This window comes from Salvia splendens, chromosome 21 (assembly GCF_004379255.2).
Source record: "Salvia splendens isolate huo1 chromosome 21, SspV2, whole genome shotgun sequence".
In the NCBI taxonomy this organism is placed as follows: Eukaryota; Viridiplantae; Streptophyta; class Magnoliopsida; order Lamiales; family Lamiaceae; genus Salvia; species Salvia splendens.
In genome coordinates, this window is record NC_056052.1 from 24516560 (window position 1) to 24542296 (window position 25737).

Genomic DNA, 25737 nt, shown 5'->3' on the forward strand with positions numbered 1-25737 from the left:
AGTCGCATCGCACTGTGTGGACCAGCTAATCACGGAGAACGCACGTGAAATGTTATGAACCATTCTCACCTATTTTATATTTTTATGTTGGTAATGCATTTCACGAGTCACCAGCAAAATCTTTACATACAACAACCCAAGTCATTTTCTCTGACTTAAATTGGCTCGATTATTGAATAAATAGGTAAAATGGGAGATTATGTTTGACACTCAAATACTACTATAATTTAGTATGCATACTAATCACTATTTATGTTGTGACATTTTTTTTGTAGGATCATTCATATCTTAGTGAAGTCTATTTCGAGTGACATATTCTTTAAGCGGAGAATAATTATATAAATAGGTTTTTAAGTTTATTAGACCAATTGTTTTTGTCTATAAGATGCGTTTGGATTTAAAATGAAATGTGGTGAAGAAAATATGAGGTTCGCGTGCACTAAAAAATTGTACTCCCATTATTGAATATTGAAATGATTGGGGTAAATTTCATTCTAACGATTTTGTTTAATATTTCTATTTGACCAAAACATTTTGATTTTATAAAAAATGGGGGTTAGAACCTAAAATGTATATCTTGAAAAGAAAAAACATATTGAAATTAAGAATATTTTTTCTCCTATAAAAAGCGGCTAAGCCTAGATAAAAAAGGAACTAAAGCAATAAAGAAACATCAAATCTATCATATAACAACCAAATTTTCATTTTGACGGCAAACTGTCTAAAACATAACTACTCCCTAGAAATTATAACATGATGATTGATGCAACATAAAAACAACATCAAAGTTATCTCTTTGTGCACATGTTACCGTGGCCTGATGATTTATGGTTACGTTGAAATGTCCCATGACCACAACGACCCTAATAATACTATCATTCTCCACTATTAACTTAGAACACTATCTCCAAGAATAATTTCTGAATGCGAGTTTGATGAATGGAATGAAACGAAAGCATTAATATTAATGACATTAAATCACAGTCTCTTTACAAGTGAAAATTGGGTGAATAAATATAGCATATACTTGTGATAGGAAAAAAAATGTTATAGTCCTCTTCATTTCAAAAATCCCCTAAATGCCATGGAGGGCATTTTTGGTCATTGAATAATCACAGTATTGGTACCTCTTCAATCTTGCAATTTTTTTGGACATATATAAAAGCACATTTTCGGGTAATTTTTTTTACATTTCTAATACTAGTTAATTAATATTTTTACAACACAAAACATTTTCTTTGAATTATAATTCACTTCAATTTTTTCAATAATTATTTGAATGACGTATAAATTGAGCTTTATAATAAAATGTTACTTTAGTTTACTTTAAGAATTTTATTAAAATGTTACTTACAAGAGTTCACATTAATTTACGCTAGATATAATTTCACTTAAATTTAATCACTATACTTAAAAAATATTTTTTCACTATTACTATATTTTAATTAACGTAATTAAAATATTTATTTTTCACTTAAATATTTAAGTAACATTTTTTAAGTAAAAAATTACTATAGTTCATTATAATAATTTTCCTTCTCAAATGTAAAAAATTTAATTAAATTTTTTAAGTAAAAATAAATCCCACATGCAAAAATAATTTTCTATAATTCACTTTAGTATTTTTATTAAAAGAAGTTACTATTATATTTTAATTTTTTTTGTATAGATTGAGTTTTATAATGAATAATATTTAATTTTAAAAATAAATAAAGTATAATTAAATTATTTTAAGTTGTAATTATTTTTAATCACATAATGACAATAAAATATTTGAAGTAACAAAAATTACAAAAATAGTATACTAGTATTTAAGGTAAAAAATGTCCTCAAACATTAAAAATTCACATTTTTTGTGTCTGAGGTTATTTTAGTCTTATCGTACCAAAAATGCTATAAAATTTCTTTATGGACTATTTATGCATTTTTCGACAAGATCAGAGACTATTAGGTTAGTTCACTCAAAATATTATTGATATCATTATTTCTATTGTAATATTTATTGCCTAAATAAAATGAGTATATTTGGACCAAATATTAAGTTTATCTAAGACACCAAACTAAGCCACGTTTTCGTGCAAACCAAATGTAATATTAATCACACCATGTGGTGCCTTCAAACACTTTACAGCATCCACATCGGCGAGCAGGGACGTGTCCGCCGCTGCGCTTGCGCCGCTGGCACGGCAGTGCTCGATGCATTGAGCACGTCCGTGCCAGCGAGCAGGCGACGTGGCGCGTTTTGATTGGCCAATGACATATCCGTTGGAAAATCATTTTTTTATTTTTTTAAAAATAAAAAATAATATCAAAAAATATATATTTTTTCACAATCCCAAAAAATGGTCGTTTTTTGCCCGTTTTTCTTTATTTTTTTGTTTCCCCCCCCCCAAAAAAATCATCTATAAATACGTACATTTATTATCCATTTTTCACATCAAATCATCTCGCATTCATCTCTCATTCATATTTGAGCTACAAGAAGACTCAATCAAACACATTTGAGCGAAATTCGGCCACGAGTAGTGATTTTTTTTATTTTAGGAGTTGAATTATGTATTTTTTATTGATTAGGAGTTTAATTATGTAATTTTTATTTTTTTATAATTTTAATTATATAATTTTTATTTTTTAGGATTTTAATTATGTAATTTTTAATTTATAATATATTTTGTAATATTATTCCGGGTATTTTTAATGTATTTTAATTTTGTTGAAATGTTTTTATTTAAATTGAATAATGGAATGGTGGGACCCTTGTGCTCGTCCTTGCGGAAGAGCAAGGATGCGAGTGTTGTGCTATTGCCTAAGAGCAGGCAGAAAAAGTGGGTCCGGGCCCACATCCGTGCTCGTTGGCAAGAGCACGGATGTGGATGCTCTTAGTCATTTTATCCTAATGTCTTACTGTTAATAATTTATACTCCTATAATGTCATTTTAATTGTTTGTACTGTAATTTTAATACTTCGGAATCATTATGTTTGACTAGGACATTTACTTATTTTTTGCATTTAATTTGTGTTTAGATTATTCCATGAATTGATAATCATAATTAGTGCTTCGGTTTTTTAATAAATGTCAATGAAGGTTCACTTTATTACAAGTATTTTGTATTTTTATAAAATACTACTGTATAATAAATTTAATAGTGAGAGTGAGACATAAAAACTGATCGAAAATAGATTCAGAAAATAAAACACCGAAAGACCCATATAAGCTATATTGTAGTATTGGCTTGAATGAATTTTTCTAATTAAATTGTTATAAATCTTTTATAGCTTCCAATTCTAACTATATGTGGTGGATATATTCTAATTCTAATAAGTATCTTATTAGTTTAATTTTACATAATTCTTCATTAATTCTAGCCTTGATTGTAGCCTCTAATACAATACGCAGTAATAAAATCTCCTTTCCAACAAAAACCAGAGGATAATGTGAAATGGGACTTCAACACATACTAAAATGATTCATGCGGTCATAACGGCCGGTTGATCATACAAAGAATATTTTTTTTATAAATTTTGATGAAGATAGTAAGAAATATTAATTTTATTTAATATTAAATCTTTATACAGTAGTATTACCTTTGTTTTATAGAGAAATGATTTGATTAATATATGGCATAATAATAGGTGAATTAAATATTGTCATGGACAAAAATACTAATTTTGAATTGGAAACGCAGGCAACTTTATATGTCGATCAATTATTTATACAATACTGATGCACCTAAGTGTAAAGTAAACTAACCATGTCTGTAAATCGTTACTTTTGACTTTCTTTACAGTAGAGGAAGTGTTAATTAAAAATTAAAAATAAATAAAGGACAACTCTATGTTTTTTTCTTTTACAGAAAAAGAAATAATAAAGCATGACTCTTTTGAATATTATTCCACCTATATATAAACACACACAAATTCCTAATATTTCCTCTGTATTCGCTTTCTCTCTCCCATTCGCAGTTTCTCTCTCTACAAGTACCAATTCCCTTTTCCTCATTGGGTTTGGCAGAGATTCATTCCTCTCAACACACTGCAGCAGTAGAGAGTGAGAGTGAGTGAGAGAGAGAGATGATTACATGGCACGATCTCTACGTTGTGCTAACGGCGGTGATTCCACTCTACGTGGCGATGATCCTCGCCTACGGCAGCGTGCGGTGGTGGAAGATCTTCACGCCGGATCAGTGCTCCGGAATCAACCGATTCGTCGCAATCTTCGCGGTTCCGCTGCTGTCCTTCCATTTCATCTCTAAAAACGACATCTACACGATGAATTTCCGATTCATCGCGGCGGATACGCTGCAGAAGATCGTGATGCTGGTGGTGCTGTCACTGTGGGCGAATCTCACCAGCAACGGCAGCCTGGAGTGGTCGATCACGATTTTTTCCCTCTCTACCCTTCCGAACACGCTGGTGATGGGGATTCCGCTGCTAATCGCGATGTACGGCGAGTACGCTGGGGGTTTGATGGTGCAGGTGGTCGTGCTGCAGTGTATCATCTGGTACACGCTCCTCCTCTTCCTCTTCGAGTACCGCGGCGCGAAGATGCTGATTATGGAGCAGTTTCCGGAGACTGCGGCGTCGATTGTCTCCTTCAAGGTGGAATCGGACGTCGTCTCTCTCGACGGGCAGGATTTCCTCGAGACCGACGCGGAGATCGGCGGCGACGGGAAGCTTCACGTCAGGGTGAGGAAATCCAGCGCGTCGCGGCGGTCGTTCTCCGGCATTACGCCGCGGCCATCGAATCTGACCGGTGCGGAGATTTACAGCTTGAGCTCGTCGCGGAATCCGACGCCGAGGACCTCCAATTTCAACCACTCCGATTTCTACTCGATGATGGGGTTCGGAGGTAGATTGTCGAATTTCGGAAACTCCGACACCGGAAGGCTGTCGAATTTCAATGTCGGTGATATGTGCTCGGTGCAGTCGTCGAGAGGGCCGACGCCGCGCCCCTCCAATTTCGAAGAGAATTGCGCGCCGGGAGGGCTGATGACTTCTCCTAGATTCGGATATTATCCTCCGCAGCCTGCGGTTCCAACTTCATACCCTGCTCCCAATCCCGAAATCGCCTCCGCCATGCCTAAATCCGCGAAATCTCACCACCAAGCAGTCAATAACAAGGCTAATAATCACGACGCTAAAGAGCTGCATATGTTCGTATGGAGCTCGAGCGCGTCGCCGGTCTCCGAGGTCGGAGGCGGCGGCGGCCTCCACGTCTTCGGCGGGAACGATTTCGGCGCTTCCGAGCAATCCGGGAGGTCGGATCAAGGCGCGAAGGAAATCAGGCTATTGGTCACCGATAATCCCCAAAATGGGGAGACCAAAGGTGAATCAATTTTGGTGCTATTCAATTTCAAGCGTGATTTACTGGATATATTTATTTAGTTTCTATTTTTATCTATGTAAAACTGCTGTGTCAGCAAGGTGTTTGATGATATGTCTGTATTGGTATTTTTTTATGCATTGAAGCCGTTCCGCAAGGTGGGGAGTTCGTTGGGGAAGACTTCAGCTTCGGGCGAGGAGAGAGAGATCACGGAGATGATAATCATCATGTGAGAGAAAAAGACGTTCCCCACAGGCTGTCGAAGCTGGGGTCCAGCTCCACCACCGAGCTCGACCCCAAGGCCGCCGCTTCAGGCGGCGCCGCCACCAACAAACACATGCCGCCCGCTAGCGTGATGACACGTCTCATCTTGATCATGGTCTGGCGCAAGCTAATCAGAAACCCCAACACCTACTCCAGCCTCATTGGCCTCATTTGGTCTTTGGTCGCTTACAGGTAATTTACAACCAATCAATTTCAATGTAGTAGTTCTAATTGAAGATTGATGAACCCTATTTTGATTTTCAGGTGGGATGTGCACATGCCTAAAATCGTGGTAGGGTCGATCGCCATTCTCTCTGACGCCGGCCTTGGCATGGCCATGTTCAGCTTAGGTTACTATTATTACTCAAATTCACCGGATCAAAATGTAGTGTTTATCCAAAAAGGGGCCGAATTAATTGAGAGCGGTGTATGGGGCCCTTGTATGGTTGCAAATTGATTTTGATTTTGATTTGATTTATAATCAACAGGTCTGTTCATGGCCCTTCAGCCTAAGATAATCGCCTGCGGTAACTCGGTGGCGACCTTCGCCATGGCCGTGCGGTTTCTGACCGGCCCCGCAGTCATGGCCGCGGCCTCCATCGCCGTTGGCCTCCGCGGCAGCCTTCTCCACGTCGCGATTGTGCAGGTTAGTGCATCATTCATCATATCCTCAATTGTAAATTAACATGTAGAAATGAAAATTGGAAATTTGAAATAGGCTGCGCTTCCACAAGGAATAGTCCCGTTTGTTTTTGCCAAAGAGTACAATGTTCATCCAGCAATTCTCAGCACTGCGTAAGTTAATCGAATCACAGTCTCGCAATTAAGTTAAATGTTGGGGATTAATCTTAGATTTGGGTTAATCTTGTTCAGGGTCATTTTCGGAATGCTGATCGCCCTCCCAATCACTCTGGTCTACTATATTCTCCTAGGACTATAAGATTTTAATCGAGGAGGAACAAACAAACGGTGTCGTTTCATATAATTTTTGACTTGGATGATGATCCCCTGCTTCCTGGTATAAATCCGAAGTGGAAATGGAGGGAAATACGGTGATTGGTTGGCTGCGGAGGGGCGCAATGCAGAGGAAAACAGGGGTATTAAAGAAGGCAGAGATAACCTAAATTATTATCTTAGTCTCGTCTTTTTGCAATGGGATTTCAAATTTAATCTCTCTTTTTTGTTTGTTAATATTTTTTTTTAATTTATCGTTTTGTGGAAGGGGAGAAGAATAGTTCTTTTCCTGTAGCTTTTCCATTTGTTTTGATCATTAATTTACTGGTTTGTTTAGGGCAATTACTTTTGCTGTGTTTGTGTTTTGTCGTTTATTTGACACCGTGTAAATTACTTTTAGGATGACTAATGATAATTATTCCAATATTTGGCGTGTTAATTACTTCGATATGATGATAATGATATGTTGTACTGTTCGATATCCTATCTTCGAATAAAGTTGAACTTTTCAAATCTATAGTGAACTTTCCACTTTGTGTAAAACATCTCACGTTTATCATTTATAATACCCAGTAATAATTACTATATCGTGAAATAAAGCACAATTTGATCTACTATAGTATATTTTCGAAACTCAAATTGACTATAGTTCATAATTGTTGTAATATTAACACTTGGGAAATATTTCGAGCATTAGAGAGTTCATGTGGCATACCTTAATTAGATAATTTGTGCAATCATGTAATAATAATAGTACGTAATAAATTAAGAAAGAAGATAAGCAAATGAAAAAGGGAATTCCTCTTTGGGGGAATTGATGTTCCACAATCCTACCTTGTGAGCCCCTTTGCTATTGAGTGGTCTATAGCCATAGCCCATAAGGTGATCATGGTGGTGCCTCAACAATTCCTAATCTTTTTTCTTCGATCATACATGAAGTGGCTTTTAATGCAAAATCGATAAAATATCATAGAAATATAGAGTAAGTAATTTTTATGGACGAGCAACAATGACAAACTACGACTATTGATTATGAATGAATTTAGTAGTACGTGGGAAAATGTTTACACTCTGACATGTCAAATGGCAATGCGAAAATTGTAATAGTACATTTTTTTCCATCATCTTTGAGAAATACGTATGTGTTAGATTAGTTGCTAGCATTATTTTTGTTGTTGTTGTTGGTTTTTTAATGTTTGCTTTCTTCGACGATTTGTATGCTTCGAACTTTCCTGGTCGCCATCTTTTTTGGCCCCGAGCATTTTACTAAATGAAAAAGGCGCAACTTTAACACACGCACCAATGTACCATAACTAAATGTCGAGATTGTTCCCCATTTCACAAAAGTACAAGTGCTACGGTTCGAATACATAGTGTTCTTTCACAATAATTGTAGAAAAATAAACTCAATCGAAACCCTTTTCCCCCCACATTTTATTTGATTGGGGCACATTGCATGTTACTTGGTACTGTATGTGTACATATACATACATTAAATGCAAGAAGGCGTGACAGCATACATATGTAGACAAAGAACACTGGATAGTTGTTATATATGTTTGTGCTGTGTTTGTTGTGTGTGTGTATTTTGTTATGTCAATTCTTGGCTCAAACGTTAGTGAATTGTTTTAGTCTGAGTTTACTCACTACCATTTTCGACTGTCTTTTGTTTGTCCTTGTGCTTTACAGACATTATGGTCCCTCTCAATGTCTCTACATTTTGCTTTATCTCTCACACAATTTGCAAATCATTAATCTAATTCACTATTGGAGTTTCGATTGATGTTTTTGTTGGACACTACAATGGAGTTAGAACATAATGCAATTAAACCTCCAGTTAGATTAGACTAATCTTCAATAAATCAACTTGACTTGACAAATTTAGGTATTCTTAATTTTCCTTGTGTATATATATGATCAATTATCAATCCAAACTTGGATTGAGAGAATATATGAACATTATAATTGTGGATATTTTCTTGTTCAACATTATGTTTTGAGTGTATATCATAATGTACATTTCTTGTTTTGTTTTCTGAGTTATGCAACTATACATCATAAATTTGCACCCCCAAACCAAAAGTTCTGGATAACTCATTGCATATGTACGTATATATGTACGAGTGTGTCTAGCACTACTTACAAACTATTTGGCCAATGAGCTCAGGGGTTCGATCCCTTGGCCACGTGAATGAAGCAAACTATTTGGCTAGTCCCCTACCGTTTAGTGCACTGACCGTTGGGATGAGACGAGGCATTAGTCATCTAGTTGTCGACAAGAGGATACATCTAGAAACCAAAAAAAGTAAACATCAAATTAGATACTTCCTAGTGTTCAAAATTGGTATGATTAATCAATAATAAAATTAACAAATGATTCAAATATATGTTTATTATGGAATTATCATATAATCTAAAACAACTGAAGCAGCTTATACACACACACATGTAGGAGAAGAGACAAATAACAACAACCTAAAAATCTTTAAAAAATTAATTACTACTACATGATATTAATAATGTGTGTATGTGTGTTTGAGTGCATGTGGGTCGGATGAATGAATGCATGGCGACAAGCTATGCGCATGGATGCATGCATGTGTCCATCGTCGTCGTCTCCGTCGTCGACCACCTCCACCGCACCAGCTGTTTCCTCGCCCGTACACTTACCGGCTATAGACAAAGGTGGCCTCACCTCATGTGGATGCCCATGTCATGTTCATGTGTATTATTTTCTTAATTAGGGTTTTCTCTATTCCTTTTTCTAGAATTCATTGATTGAATGTCACAAACCATGCATTATTGAGAGGATAGGGTTCCAAGTTGGTGTCACAAATAAATTTGGCAGAGTTTTAGTGGATTTTTGCTATGTAGTGGGGGGGGAGGGGGCGCCCCCTAAAATATAAAGTAAAAGTATTGAAATTAACTACTCCATGGCTATGTCTCCATATTATGGTGAAGAATATCGAATTAGGCAAGAAATATGTATGGGCAATTGAAGCATTGCATTGAGAGAGAGGGGGAGTCCCCACATTGCTTCTTTTTCTAAAGTTGAATCTAAAAAATATTTAATCTTGAACTATAAAAGAATAAGCTGGACATGTGTTTAACCAAAAACTTTTTGGGTTGTATATCTTATTATAGATTTATATCGAGTCTAAAATCGTACACCACGTGTGTTTAATATATTAATTGAGTGTAACATATAGAAATATATACTCTTATAGTCTCATGAAAAGAATTTTCGTTTGAGCTAAAAAAAGAGATAGTAAAATATAGTACTATTAAACTAAGAAAGGATAAAATAAATAATTTAAAAAGAGTAAATTAGACGAAATAATAAAGTAGGAGGAGATTACATTTGTTAATTTTTGTTATAAAGGGAAATGAATTAATTATAGTAGGGGTGAGAGTGTAACAAAGAAAGATATAACACTAATAGATAGAGGTAGACTAACTTACAAGGAGTATATATCAATTTGAATTATTTGACTACTTCATGTGGCAATTTTTTTATGATGTAAGTATATACGATCATTATTTTGCCTAGTGGCAAAATTTTTTTTCGAAATATCGTTATATACCAAAAGTGTCTTTTTCGTTATATTCTTGGGATATCGCTTGAGATGCTCAATGTTACACACATGCATGTCATTATAATGACACGGTGGTAATTTAAAAAATATTAGTAGCCCTCAATTTTTTTTAAATTTTTAGTAGCCCTCAAATTTATGATGGAAGAAGTGTTTTGGACCAATTACATTTAAGCCGTGGCCAAAATGATGAATATATGATATTTCATTATTTTGTAAATGCCTAAAACCAAGATGGCAATACCATATGTATGAATATATATATATAGAGAGAGAGAGAGAAAAAAAAGATGAGAGAGAGTGTGTAGGGTGAAAGGCGGACATGGGGTGGTGTGATGGTCTAATTTGGACCACTAAAGGTGGGTTTGATAAGGAAAATAGAGGAAAAAAGTTGCATTTCACAAATTCAATTTATGATCATACAGCTTTCATTCACATCTTGGTATATGCACATCTCACCCAACCTATGGGCCCTTTTGTTGCGTTACGTTTTTTTATTAAATTATAGTAGTAGTACTATTTCATTACTTATCTCATAACTTATATTCATTGAATATTTATAATTATACTAGTATCTATTTAAGCCCTCAAAAATTAAACGAAATGGTAATATTTAGCAGTAGTATTTTAATAAGGTGGTCTCCCGTGAGCGTGCACAAGGAGGAAGAGGAGGAGGAGGACACGCACGCACTAGAGTCTTTTTTTTCTCCCTCTTTTAGTTAGTCCTCTAAAATAAATGTATTTCAGAAGCGTTAAAACACAAAACAAAAAAATGTGAAAACTTATGCACCTTTGCTACAATGGCCCAAGTCCATATAAATAATCTTGGGCCTTTGAAAATATGAATTTAATTGGGCCACTTTCGATGACTTTGATGTATATTGTCAGAATTATTTGTCTCTTATGGATATCACTAGTAAAAAAACATTTGTGTATTGATAAAACCATTCACTATTTCTAGAAGCTCGATCTCTCCTTAGATAGACCGGAGACAAACTATAACCGGAATTTAATAAAACTTACATTATTTCTTGAAGCTCGATCTCTCCCCCAATAGATATTTTGTGTTGATTTTGTTAGGTCTCTGTTATGCCTATCAAATTATTAAATGAGTGTTTACATTTTAGGTCCAAATTATTAACCCAAAAGATAATTTTAGCCCAAATTTGTGTGGGCTTGAGGTAAACGGATGTTTGGGGTTGGGTAATTAAATATTTTGGGCTAGGGATATAATCGGTAATGTATTTTTCAACTTAGTTTTATTTAAATAGTTATGTGTATACAAAACATTAGAAATGTAGTTTAATGGACTTTATAGGCCCGTTTGTCTATTTTCTGCAACAGCCAAACTTTATCACAAAAAAAAAAGAGTGGATTAAGCATCATCTCTTTATACTCAGTATATGATTACACATATGGCATTCAAATTAACCCAAGAAAACTACACATTCTTAGAATATCTGATTTTGCTAAAAAGTAAATGTTTATCATAAAATGTACACCTACTTTCACTATTTTTTATAATTACTAACTTATTCAACACATTGTATTACAAGTGTAGTGTATAAAAGTGAGACCTAGATTATATTAACTTCTTCTATTAATTGTTATATTATGTGACAAGTATAAGTGTGACAGTATTTGGTAGACGAATGGAGTATTTTATTAGGTTAGACTCTGTGTGGTGAAATTCCCTAATATTGTCCATTCTTTTTCCTTTGTAATTCAATGTTCCTTTTCTTTGGGCTCTACTTATCGGACTAGATTCATTTACATATATAGTACAATAATCAACCAACTGTAAAATTGACATATGTATTAATAAGTCAAATATACAAAATGATTTGAGTCTTTAGATATTTATTTTATTAATTTAACTAAAAGAAACTATGTAGTAATTACTAATTATTTCCACCATGTCTGTGACGTTAGCCTTGTAATTTTATTTTCTAATTCTTGAAGTACTAGTTTGACCAGTACACGTGAGCTAATATTTCTAGTTTCAAAAATAAACAAACAATTTGATATTCATGATTTTTATTTTTATTTTTAAATTAATATATGATTTAAAAGGGCAAAGTTGATGCAAACAAGGACTCCTTCTGTCCATTAAATATGAAACGTTTATTTTTTCTACACATATTTTGAAAAAATGATAATAAATAATTATGGTGAAGAACAAATAAAGTAAAAAAGAGAATAATGTAAAGGGACTTTCCTCTACATTATTCCCCCTCTTACTTTATTTTTTCACTACTTTAGTTATTTATTATCATTTTTCCAAAACAAGTGCACAAAAGTAAACGTTGCATATTTAATGGGACAGATGGAGTACTATGTAATACCTTCAAAATTTGTGAGAAGTTTAACTATTTGCAATACCTAAGATGTGTGTGTTGAACAAATTATACTCTTCTATAACGGATTGATTTAATTATTTGCTCTTCCCCAAACTTGATATTTTTATGATTTAGAAATTTAGAATGACCCACACTCGCAATAAGAGGAGCATATTTGATAAATTATCGTTTTAGTAGGCTAGTTTATTTGATCGAAACAATCATTTTTTAAAAAAAAAGGGTAACTTTATATCACAGCTGTGGTGGACAAATTCCGCTTTCATATAACTGTTGCAAAATAAATATAACATGAAAGGTCAAATGTATTAGAAAACCTAATGCTATAGATAAAAACAAATTAGATATGACTTCAAACTCGAGTCAAGAAATATGACATTATCTATTTTGTTTTGAGTCGAGATCAACGAGGGTGTTTCGGGAATTACATATGTAAACTTATAAACTCATTAAATTTATTTTTAAAAATGATTTAGTAGGGAATCAATAGCTCGAACACAAATATCTTTAGCACTACATTATTTGCAGAACCTTTATCATTATTCACAATCGTTAGGCACTATCCACAATGCGTCTCGCTCCCGTCTCGGATAGACGAGACGCCAGCGAGACGCCGATGCAGCCCTTCGTCTCGTCCCGGTCTCGTCCCCTGTCTCGTCCCGGAGGGTGGGTGGAAAAATTGCCCTGTGGCGTGGAGGGTGTCATACACGAGCGGTCACAAAGGCACCCACCCCACCGTTATACTCGAGGCCGTTGTCGACTACCGGATATGGATTTGACATGCGTATTTCGGGGTTCCCGGATCGAACAGCGACGTCAACGTGTTCAACCAATCCGACCTCTTCACCGAAGTTTTGAATGGTAAAACGCCGGCCATCAACTTCATCGCTAACAACCGGCAGTATAAAATGGGGTACTATCTTGCCGACGACATCTATCCGAAGTGGCCAACCTTCGTGAAGACGTTCAACAGGCCGATGAACGAAAAACATGCTCTTTTTGCGCAGAAGCAAGAGTCTGCTCGCAAGGATGTGGAGAGAGCGTTCGGGGTTCTCTAAGCTCGATTCAACATTATCAAAGCCCCGGCTCGTACGTGATTTATGGAGAATATGGTCGACATCATGTATACGTGCATAATCTTGCACAACATGATTGTCGCCGACGAAGGACATGAGGCGGGAAATTGGTTCGACCCTGAAACCCCGGGAAGCTCTACCGCAAGTAGTCCGCCTCGCAGTGGAGTGCATCTGTCTATGCAAAAGCGGTTGTCTGTTCGGGCAAGGACACGTGATTCTACCGCCCACGCCCAACTCCAGGAGGATCTAATGGAGCACATTTGGGCAAAATTTGGCAACCAGTAGACGCACATGATCGCCATTAGACAACCCTTTCTTATGCTTCTTTGAGTTTTGAGATTTTAAATTTAGAGAGAGTGAGAGTAATATTTTAAATTATGCATTTTTTTATATTTTTTTAGGATTTTATTAATGTGATTTTTTATTTTTTTAGAATTTTAAGTTGTAATTTTTTTTATTTAATGAAGTGTGTTTTTATTAATTTAATTTGTTGAAAATAAAAATAAAAAATGAAATTGAATGAATAGTTAAGGGAAGAGATGGTTAAAACTTAAAAGATGGAGGGATGCATGTGTTGTCTCTTAGTTAAGAGATGGGGTGAAAAGTACAGTGAGGCCAATGAATAGTGAAGAGATGAGACGGTTAAGAGACGGATAAGAGACAGCGTTGCGAATAGCCTAAGGATTGATATTATTGACATACTTTTCGTATTTCCCATTTATCTTGTTGTTTAATTCATTGTTATTTACAAATTATAATTAAATTGATTTACAAATGAACAAAATTACTAAAATCACAATAAAACAACGAAAATTATATAATTGAAATAAATAAATAATTATATATTTTAACCGAGTATCATTTGAATTCGCCAATTCAGTGATAATAATTCGATCATGTAGCTACAAAGGCTTGAGTTCTAATGAAATCAATGTAATGAAGGAATATATTAAAAATTACATTAAAACAACAAAAGAATATACTGCTATTACAATTGGCATAATTGGTAAAAAGTTACGAATTTCGGTAGGACATCTATTTGAATTCAATGGTATAATTTGACCACTTAAGTCACCGAAGCTTAAATATTGTAGCGATTGCATTGAGTTTAGTGATGTGTATATAAGTTGGTCGAGATTTCTATATGAAGCAATGACAAAATTATCAAACAATACAATAAACTAAAAAAAGAATTTAACTTCATATTATGGAAGTAAAATAAGGACAGTGTGAAAGCTTGAAAAGTGATAAATGAAAGTATTTATAAATAGGAAAAAAAAATAAAAAAGGTGATTTTGCTTTAAAAAAACTAAAGCACACTATACGTAGTTTTGCGATTGACTAAAAAGGAATGTGCTCAAATACACATGTGTAAAATGATTGTCTTATTAAAACTATGTAACTTCGTGTGAGCGTGTTCATGCTCAATTCTTCATTAAGCACCTCGTTGCGAATTATCTTAAACACGAGAAAAAGAAGGAAAAGAAATACTTCATTCGTTCCAACTAAGTTGAGTCGTATTCTTTTTTGGGACGTCCTAATAAAATTGAGTCATTTTTCTTTTTGATAAAAAACAAGACATACAATCACTTTTACTATATTTCATCATCTAATTTACTCTTTCCTTATCTCTCCTACTTTTTTCTTTGTCCTATTTTATTTTACTTTCATTTAATCTATAAAATACAATATCTTAATCTCCGTGTACCAATTTAGTTGGGATGGAGGGAGTACTACCCAACTGACCAACTCCAACAATTTAACCTACAAACCCCAAAGGGTAAAAACGTAAATAACATACTAGAATAAAATTACGACAATCTAGAAATGAATGAAGGCAGCGGCGGATGGAGGTGGGGTCGAGTGGGGTCGGCCGACCCCACCGCCATCCCTGGTGAACTGCCGGAATACTCCTCCCAACGGCCCCCGACCCCACGGCGTTCGGAACTCTGCCCCATGATTCATCTTCAAGCTGCGCGCAGCTTTTGCACCTTCATTGTTATTTCCTCTACTGCTAAATCTTTTATGCGTGGGTTTAGGTTTGAGCCTTTTCATTTATTTTAATTAAAACGTGCAGGGAATACTTTCTTCATAAATAATTTATCTCTATTATAATGGTTAATACTTTCTTTACAAATTACAACTAAGATTGCTCGTAATCTAAATTAATTTTAATTCAAATTAAGGGTTTGAGGCGTAGAGCATAGGCTGTGCAAAAAAAGATTCGGTGCATTATATTATAGGAGTATAGTTTATTGAACATCTTGTAGTCATGTTTTATTAATTAATTTATTTTATTATCGTAGTAACCGATAAATTTTAACCTAATTTTAATAGATATTCCTTCCGTCCGATAAAAATATGAATATTTAGAATGAAATGGAAATTAATGTACAATTGTTAAAATAAGAGATAAATGGAAAGAAAAAGTAATTATAGTATTGTTAGTGGAGAATGTGGCTCATCTACTAGAAAAGGAAGTTACGAAATACTATAAAAGGAGATAATTTTATGTGACATTCCAAAATGAAAATGTATTTATTTTTATGGGACGGATGAAGTAATATCTATCTTTTACTTTTAGTTATTGATTTTAGTTACCTTCTATTTTAGATTAATAGATACTCCATTCGTCCCACAGTAAAAGTCATATTTTGTCATTTCGGCCTGTCATACAATAAGAGTCACATTTCACTTTTGTCATAAATGGTAAATAGGTCTCACATTCCACTAACTCACTTCACTCACATTTTATTATAAAAAATCAATATAAAAAGCGGGCCTCATGTTCCACTCACTTTTCCTACCCACTATTCTTTACATTTCTTAAAACTCATGTCTACATCAAATGTGACTCATATTATGGGACGGATAGAGGATTCATTTTTTTTAAAATCTCGAGTTTCCATCAACTCTTCTAATGCTAATGGCGAACAAAAACAACAGCAACTAGAAGATATTTTCGCAACTAATTTTGACAGTTTCATAATATCGTAGAAGTACATATAAAATAGAGATATTTCATTTATAATGTATCTTTATAAGTATATATATTAGTATATTTTATTATTTCTTTCGACCCCACGGCATTTTATTCCTGGATCCGCCATTGAATGAAGGAATGCGAGATTACCAAAGCTGAAAGGGTTAGAAAATAAATATGACAAAATACGAGCCCCCCAGTCGAAAGCCTGTTCCAAAAGCAAAAGGCTAAATAAAATGACATTCTCACCCCCGCACCCTCCAGCGCCTCGGCGCCCCATAGGGCTATAATAGTCATTCAATACTGGCCTCCCCTGCAACAATTGGTCAAAACAGTAAATTCGAGAAACTAAAAGGGTCTTGCGAGTAAATTCATGTCCGATAGCCATTATGATATCTGCAACAGTACCTCTTCAATCCCACCAACAAAGCTAAATCAGAAATAAAAAGAGAATTTCTTCTTAGTTTTCTGCAAAACCGAACAGCTACTTCTACTGCTGCTTTCTTCAATTTCATTTCATTCCCCTAAAAAACAGCGAGAAAATATAAAGGGAAAATAAAGAAAGAGGGAAGAAGAAGAAGAGGTTCTTCTTGTTTTCTTCTTCATATTTTGTTATGGCGTTTATAGGTAATAATCTTTGTTTATCTTCTTTTCAAGAGATAATTATTTTCGCGGATGTGTGTTTTTTTCAACCTTTTAGTGTGTGTTAACAGTTCTAATTTGGTTTTGTGGAGCTTATTTTACACTTCTATTAAGATTTCGTGGTTGCTGTGTGTTGGAACTCAGTTCGTTGGGTGTATTTTAACCCTCGGTTATACAAATTTTGTACATCTTGGGAGGAAGTGAAAAAAGATTGAATTTTTATCGTAACTGGGGTTATTTTGAATTGGGGTTTGATGCGATACTATTTGTTTCAGATGATAGAGGAGGGAGAAATTGAAGGAAAGATTGTTTCCTGGGGATCTGACATTTGTGTCCTGCTCTACTGGGCTGCGAAAAAATGTCTCAAACCAACTGGGAAGCTGATAAAATGTGAGTTTTTGTTCACTTTTTCACTACTCCTTTTTGCCTGAAAGTTGTTCTTTTTGGTGGTTTATGTTCCTACTTCATCGTATTGTTCTTGCTGTTTTCGTGAAGGGTTTCCGATTTTTCAGGTTGTTTTACTAGGTCAGTTGATTTGGGCAAGTTGTGTAGTCTTGGAGAGTATGTATGCTCTTATTTTGGGGTGAGGTCAGGATGAATTTAGATTCCCCCAATAATAGGGTTTGCATTTGTAGTGTAGCTGAGGATGATGGCTAGTGTTCTGTTCTCGGATATCGTTTAAGTGTTTTTCTCTTTTTGTTGGATATGTAGTTATTCATGATTGAATTCTGTCATTTCTGGCCTACATTCTTAGTTATAGATTCATAGTTGACCCTTTGTTTAATGCATATCCTTTGATTTTTAAAGATTGTGTATGCTTCGAGTAAAGGTATTTGAAGTTGTTTCTCGACTCTGGTTGTTTTCAGGTTGGATGTCTATATTCACGATTATTTAGTAAAGAGGGATTTGAAGAAGACTGCTCAGTCTTTCCAAACTGAAGGAAAAGTATCATCTGATCCTGTTGGTCTGTACACATCACGCCTAATGTAGCATGTTTTGTTTATGTAGAGATTCTAATTATTTATTTTTTGCTTGCTTCAGCTATCGATGCTCCTGGCGGTTTTCTCTTCGAGTGGTGGTCTGTCTTTTGGGATATTTTTATTGCCAGGACAAATGAGAAGCATTCTGAAGTTGCTGCATCTTATATCGAGGTTAGCTACTAACTCGATACAACAGTGTTATATGATGATACTCCATTTTTAGTCTATTGGTCTTCTTGTAATATAAGCACCTATTTATTGTTCTTGACTTTTTAGTTTTTACTAATTTGGTGCTTGATTGTTGTTATTGCACACTTATCAAGAGTTAGATAGTTCTTTAATGTTTAATAACTCTCTTGTGGTTGAAATCTTGTGATTTTTTTCCCGAATAAATCAGACTCAGTCAATGAAGGTGAGGGAGCAACAGCAGCAGCAGCAGCCACCACAGTCGCAACACCAACACCAACAACAGCAGCAACTGCAGATGCAGCAGCTTTTATTGCAGAGGCAGGCTCAGCAACAGCAACAACAACATCAGCAACAGCAGCAGCAACAACAACAGCAGCAGCAGCAACATCAGCAGCAGCAACATCAACAACAGCAACAACAGCAACAGCAACTGCAACAGCAGCAGCAGCAGCAGCAACAACAACAGGCACATCAACAGCAGCAGCAACGGCGTGAGGGTGGCCACATTTTGAATGGTTCGACTAATGGGATTGTTGGAAACGATCCTCTCATGAGGCAAAATCCTGGCACTGCCAATGCTTTGGCAACAAAGATGTACGAAGATAAATTAAAGCTCCCTGTTCAGAGGGATTCCTTGGACGATGCAACCTTAAAGGTACAAGACTAAGTCAGGCTTAAGAATGAACCACTACTATGAAGTCAGTTTCTAACACTGTGATATTTGCTTTCAGCAAAGATTTGGGGATAATGTGGGCCAGCTTTTGGATCCTAACCATGCTTCGATCTTGAAGTCAGCTGCAGGAGCTGGCCAGCCGTCTGGGTAGGATAAATATCATATGGATACTTTTACTTATGGATGCTTTCTGACCAGTGGTGAAATTTATGTTTCAGGCAAATGCTGCACAGTTCTGCTGGTGGAGTATCTCCGCAAGTACAAGCAAGAAGCCAGCAATTTCCTGGCTCTGCACCGGTCAGTATATTCATTGCATCTCTGTTTAGATTTTTTACTTGTATCTTAGTTTTGTTTTATGCATGTTTACACATCACCAGGAAATCAAAACTGAAATGAATCCTATGCTCAATCAAAGAGGTGCTGGCTCTGAAGGCTCACTGATTGGAATCCCTGGTATGCTCTTATTGTTCGTCCTGCTTCCAAGTAATATTTTTTGTAAGGAATTATCGCTGTATTGTGGTGAAGAAATTTTGGGAATTTCTGTTAGTGAATCCATTTAAACTTTAAAGAAACTAAAAGGCGAAATCCTAGACCACAAGATGGAAGCTCCATTTTTTATTGATCGTATGTGTTATAACTAATGGTAGTATTCTGCATGTTTTAGGGTCAAATCAAGGTGGTAACAATTTGACGTTGAAGGGATGGCCTTTAACTGTAAGTACATTATAGTTTTGACACATTGGTTAAACTCCCTTTTAAGCAATTTATGTTATGCCGAGGTTGGATACTTATCTATCCTTCTCTTCTTATGTTCTGTTTGTTTCTTGGCAGGGTCTCGATCAACTTCGTTCTGGTCTTCTCCAGCAGCCAAAGTCGTTTATGCCAGGTCCTCAACCCTTTCATCAACTACAGATGCTGACACCTCAGCACCAGCAGCAGCTTATGCTTGCACAGCAGACTCTGACTTCACCATCCGCCAGTGATGTAGAGAGCAGAAGGCTGAGGATGCTACTGAATAACCGAAGTATGTCTATGGGGAAAGATGCGCTCTCTAATTCAGTCGGAGATGTAGTTCCTAATATTGGATCCCCACTGCAAGCTGCGGTTTTGCCTCGCACAGACCCGGAGATTTTGATGAAGGTATCTATCATTGACAGTTGTTTCTTACGTCATTTAACATTATTCAAAACAGGTAAGTAATGGCATTATTTTTATTTGATATTGTTGTATAGATGAAGATTGCACAGATGCAACAACAGCAACAGCAGCAAAGCAATAACCAAATGCTACAACAGCAACATCCACAGCACAGTCTCTCGGGTCAGCAACCTCAGAGTTCTAATCACAATCTCCAGCAAGACAAAATTATGGGTGGCGGAAGTGTTACGGGTGATGGTAGCATGTCGAATTCATTCAGAGGGAATGATCAGGTCTGTCATTTTAAATAGTAGTACTTCATAGTAGTTTCGCCTGCATCAATCTGTGATCTCTTACGAAAGCCTGAATGCAGTGCTTAATAAGTGCATGTTATGAGTGTTGTTTTAGTGAATTAACACGGTCTTTCATGCGTTTGTTTCAAGGCTTCTAAAAACCAGACTGGAAGAAAACGAAAGCAGCCTGTGTCATCTTCTGGACCTGCTAATAGCTCAGGAACTGCAAACACGGCTGGTCCTTCTCCTAGTTCAGCTCCGTCGACGCCCTCTACTCATACACCTGGGGATGTGATGTCGATGCCTAATATGCCACACAATGGTAGTTCTTCGAAGCCTATGATGATGTTTGGATCTGATAACACTGGTACCCTTACATCACCATCGAACCAGTTGGTGAGAACTGTAGCCGCATCCTAGTTTTTATGGATTAAGTTTGTTCGATCCTGAAGTTTCTCATCAATTTGTTCGACAGTGGGACGATAAAGATCTCGCGCAAGCTGACATGGATCGTTTCGTGGATGATGTTGAAGACAATGTAGAGTCTTTTTTATCCCATGATGATGCTGACCCACGGGATGCAGTTGGCCGTGGTATGGATGTTGGCAAAGGTAAGTTGAAGGTTTCTGCAGCTTTCACTATATAGAGTCCCCTTGAGGAATGAGGCTTGGAAGACATTCGTCTCCTGTGAAATTAATATGTTCTGGCCCTGTATTCAGGGTTTACATTTGCAGAGGTCAGTTCTGTTCGTGCTAGTTCAAGTAAAGTCGTGTGTTGCCACTTCTCATCAGACGGGAAGTTACTTGCCAGTGGTGGTCATGATAAGAAGGTATTCATTGGAATTGAGAACGTATACTCGTGATTGAGATGACTAGCTGTGCACTGATATGCACCTGTTATCGTTTTTGTCACTACGATAACAAGTCATACTAATTGTGCAGGCTGTTTTATGGTTCACGGACACTTTGAAGCCAAAAACTACACTCGAGGAACACACTTCGCTTATTACTGATGTGCGCTTCAGCCCTAGCATGGCCCGCCTCGCCACATCATCATTCGACAAGACTGTCCGTGTCTGGGATGTGGAAAATGTTAGTCGAATATATTCTTCTTAAAAAATTTGTCTTCTACTAAGATTTCTGTTCTGACTATCTTCGTATTGCAGCCTTCGTATTCTCTTCGGACCTTTACAGGGCATTCGTCTGGTGTTATGTCATTGGACTTCCATCCGAACAAAGAAGATCTTATATGCTCCTGCGATGATGATGGCGAAATAAGATACTGGAGTATCAATAATGGTAGCTGTGCACGAGTTTTCAAGGTACCCTACAACGAAACGACAACCTCTTTCTCCGCTTTGCCTTTGTCTTTACTTCACAGTCGAATGTTGTGTCTTTATTCAATGCAACAAAGTTTCTTGACCTCCCTGTCTGGTTGGATTAGGGTGGAACTTCCCAAGTAAGATTCCAGCCCCGACTTGGACGGTATCTTGCAGCCGCTGCTGAAAATGTCGTGTCAATACTGGATGCAGAGACACAGGCGTGCCGGCATTCATTAAAGGTACATACCTTGAGTCGAATAATTCCTTGCATTTTCGTCGTTTTCACCTTTGTTCTAATCTTTGAGTACAGGGCCACACGAAACCTATCCATTCAGTCTGCTGGGACCCTTCGGGAGAACTCCTGGCATCCGTAAGTGAGGATTCTGTGAGGGTGTGGTCGATGAGATCCGGGAAAGAAGGGGAGTGTGCGCACGAGCTTAGCTGCAACGGCAACAAGTTCCACTCTTGCGTTTTCCATCCTACCTACTCCTCGTTGCTCGTCATTGGCTGTTATCAGGTAACTAACTCGACTTGTTAAAATTGTCGTTGCTCATAACGTTGAGATTGACTGGGGCCATGTTGGTTGTGTGACATAACAGTCTCTAGAGCTATGGAACATGACTGAGAACAAGACGATGACCCTCTCCGCCCACGATGGGTTGATCGCGTCGTTGGCCGTCTCCTCGGTGGCAGGCGTGGTTGCATCGGCCAGCCACGACAAGATTGTTAAGCTGTGGAAGTGATGTATTTTGTCTGATTTTGTGATTTTATTTTGAATTTTCTTTTCTTGATAGGTTGTTATGGGAAACAAAGTTGGTAGGTTTAGAAACCAACTGTTAATCTGTCATGTTGCTTTTGCTACTCACTAAATTTCTACTGTTTATGTTGGTTCGTCTCTCACAACTTTTGCTGCTATTTTTAGTAATTTTTTCAATTTTCATTTTAATGTAAAATAGCTTCATTTTTTCGATATCCAAAACAACGGCTACTTGTATGGTTGTATTGCAGACGTCTCTCTTAAAAAGTTAGTTAACTTTTTTTTCCCGTCTGTCAAATTTAATCTATTTTTGTATTTGTATTTTTTTTCCTCATTTTATGTGATTAACAATATGGATTTTATAACTCTATTGCACAACTTTAATTATTTTTTTCTCTTTCCCTCTTATGATTGATGATGTTTCCGAAGTCTCTATGGGACGAGTGGAGTAATAATTGTGAAACATTTAGAACAATACTAGAGTTCAATTCTTTAAAATACATTTGAATGTTTTATTACCAAAATTAGTTAAATCTAGAACTATGGGATAATAATTGTAATAACACTATTTATTAGCACTAAAAATATCTGCAAGTTTACATGGTAGATTTAGTATAGCTAAAGATCAGTACCGGGATATCGAACACAAGGAATAAGATTGCAACTGACTATCATATACTAAGCTTCACATACTATTTAAAGACACGGAGTTTTGGGTTTTGGTTTTATAAACTAGACACAAATAAAAAAGTATAAAAAAATAAAATATACAAAGCAGACTAAAAAATGTAGAGTTTTAGGATACAACTACTACGACCTAGTGATGATTAATCTCATAGAACCTTTACCTTTATGTATCTCTAGGATTATTAGGAAAGTCGCGATTCTAGGATAAGCCATCTCTCGAATGCACTTATCCAGTAGATTGGACTCTAACTATCAAAGTCTCCTTCCAATAGATTAGATTCTAACTTCTTAAGTTCCTAAAACTCAAGCCCTCACAAAGGGTCCCCTCTCTCGAGTGCAGATAAACCTATGTGTTGTACTCGTTCCTTTTACCACGTAAAACTAGCTATCTCTCGATTAATCTAGTTAGACGGACATAGTTCTAAAGTTGGCCAGACAAAAGAACAATAAAAGCACAAGAACAAGCAAAACAATCACAAGAGCTAGAAAAAGGTTCAATTCAATAAATCAAAACATATTCATAATAGTTTTCACCAAAAAATCTACAAATGATGTTTAACTACTCATAGACAAGTAGTAAAAACAAAAATAAAAGTACTAGACATGAAAGAAATTGATAAAAACCCAAGGTTGAATCTTCAATCTTCAGTCTTTTCTTGCCTGGATCTGCAGAGCTCCGCTCTAATGGAAGATGGATGAATTATGTGTAGAAGATAGAATGGAAGAATGTGTAGAGGGGGAAGGATTGAAGGCTCTGAGATAAATATTATGAATTAGGTTAGAGGTATTTATAGGTGGGGAAAAGGTTTATTTTTTGATAATTTTCGTGGCCTTCAAGAAATGGGAGAGATTTGGCTTCACAATATAATAATTTCTTTTCATCCGTGAATTTTCGCCTAAATTCCCGCCAGCTTTGACTGCACTGCGCAATGTTCGTAGAATACTCATAACTTTCTCAACAGAACTCCGATTGAGACGTGCGAGATATCCACACAAATATCTTTCGAAGACGAAGAGAATGGTATACATTAAGAACTTATTGGACTTCACATTTGCTAGAAAAATCAGCTTGAACTGACGTTGCTGCACTTTGGCCTTTTTCACATTTTTCTATCTTTTTCTATCATTTATAAACAAACACGTCAAAAATACCAATTGTATAAAATATGTAATTTAAGAACATAATTTGCATGATTGACATTTAAAACAAGTCAAATCTAGTCCTTAAAAATATGCAAAATCCGTGTTTGTCAAATCATGAAATGTATGAATTTTGGAATTTTTGTAATTATAATATGATTCAAACTTTTTACTAATTATAGGATGGAGATACATGTTATGACGATATGCATATTTGAACTTGCATGATACTCCTATTATTTTTAATTAGTCAAAATGCGAATTATGATATGGTATCTAATAAGTCCTTATATTTTATCAATTCACAAAATAATATTAAATTTTTATTTTTTGTAATACTATGATATTATCATTTTTTCTTTCTTCAATATTTTTCCTCTCCTATTTACTCACTTTCAATTGTAAATATCTTAACTACTTTTTTTTTTCTCTTATCAATTTTGCAATTGAAATTCATCATCTACTATGGGAATTAAGTTTTAATGGTTGATGGAGGGAGTATAATTCAAAAGAACTGGTTATTGATCAAATTTAAAAGGCAAGTCCAAAACTTTAGTACTAATATATACTTGTTCAACCATTAAAAATAAATCTGAAAGAGTGAATCATTGAACGTAAGATGAAATTCAATTGTTTTGAAACAAAACTCATAAATCACAACAAAAGTAAGTTTTACTCAAAACATTCACCTATAAATAGGCGCTACCGATTTTTCCTCATTAAAGAACAAAAAAAATGGACGAAGAGCTCAAAAAACTATAACCAAATGTATATTGAAACTCAACTCATTAGATAAACGGTTTAATCTCTAGCAAACCAGAGTTTGAATCATCTCGAGTGTGTGTATCGTTGTATATAAATAAAAACATAATTATAAACAAATGTGATGAATTTCTCCTAAAAAAGATATAGAAAAAAATGGGGACTCAGATGAAATATGTCATCAAATGCATCAAAGCCAATTATGAACGACGAGCGAACCAAATGATATTATCTTCATTGTCCCCCAAATTTCAATACTTTGATTTAACCAAAAAATACAAAAATCAAAGAAGAAAGGGGCAAAGAGAAGAAAGAAAAATACCCAAAAAACTAAGACATACAAGAAGGGAACTAAGCTGAATAAAATGAGTGAGATAGTACAATTATGTGGTGGAATTGAGTTAAATAGAGGTGTCATTGCGTTTCCTCCAAGTTGTGGATAATAAATAAATAGTCAATAATGTCACTTTATTCCATGTTGTGATATAATATTATTATTAATTTTGACGAGAATGATGTGATGGCTGGCCAAATACACCTCTTCCTTTTTCAAAGAGTTTTCATGCCACTATGCATATTCAATTTTAAATGTTAAGTGCCTTTTC

General features: G+C 35.6%; 2 protein-coding genes across 2 annotated transcripts; both read left to right on the top strand.

Moving 5' to 3' along the window:
- Nucleotides 1-3925: 3925 nt before the first annotated feature.
- Nucleotides 3926-6981, top strand: LOC121784943 (auxin efflux carrier component 7-like). The gene is made up of 6 exons (XM_042183224.1): nt 3926-5327; nt 5471-5780; nt 5853-5938; nt 6077-6234; nt 6307-6383; nt 6462-6981. The coding sequence occupies exons 1-6, from the start codon at nt 4073-4075 to the stop codon at nt 6526-6528; spliced, it is 1953 nt and encodes a 650-aa protein (XP_042039158.1). The 5' UTR covers nt 3926-4072; the 3' UTR covers nt 6529-6981.
- Nucleotides 6982-16961: 9980 nt separating this feature from the next.
- Nucleotides 16962-22689, top strand: LOC121785002 (transcriptional corepressor LEUNIG-like). The gene is made up of 19 exons (XM_042183323.1): nt 16962-17178; nt 17469-17583; nt 18060-18157; nt 18235-18344; nt 18571-19017; nt 19094-19182; nt 19254-19332; nt 19413-19488; nt 19700-19749; nt 19867-20175; nt 20268-20465; nt 20616-20861; nt 20941-21076; nt 21185-21294; nt 21407-21556; nt 21631-21786; nt 21909-22025; nt 22097-22303; nt 22386-22689. The coding sequence occupies exons 2-19, from the start codon at nt 17552-17554 to the stop codon at nt 22527-22529; spliced, it is 2754 nt and encodes a 917-aa protein (XP_042039257.1). The 5' UTR covers nt 16962-17178; nt 17469-17551; the 3' UTR covers nt 22530-22689.
- The last annotated feature ends 3048 nt before the right edge of the window (nt 22690-25737 follow it).

Excerpts from the sequence above, each read along its gene's own strand:
- LOC121785002 (XM_042183323.1), top strand. The coding sequence starts at position 17,552 with ATGTCTCAAACCAACTGGGAAGCTGATAAAAT. Across the intron at positions 19,018-19,093 it reads TGGACGATGCAACCTTAAAG|CAAAGATTTGGGGATAATGT; the intron begins GTACAAGACTAA and ends ATTTGCTTTCAG. Across the intron at positions 21,077-21,184 it reads TGGTATGGATGTTGGCAAAG|GGTTTACATTTGCAGAGGTC; the intron begins GTAAGTTGAAGG and ends CCCTGTATTCAG.
- LOC121784943 (XM_042183224.1), top strand. The coding sequence starts at position 4,073 with ATGATTACATGGCACGATCTCTACGTTGTGCTAACGGCGGTGATTCCA. Across the intron at positions 5,328-5,470 it reads CCAAAATGGGGAGACCAAAG|CCGTTCCGCAAGGTGGGGAG; the intron begins GTGAATCAATTT and ends TATGCATTGAAG. Across the intron at positions 6,235-6,306 it reads TCCACGTCGCGATTGTGCAG|GCTGCGCTTCCACAAGGAAT; the intron begins GTTAGTGCATCA and ends AATTTGAAATAG.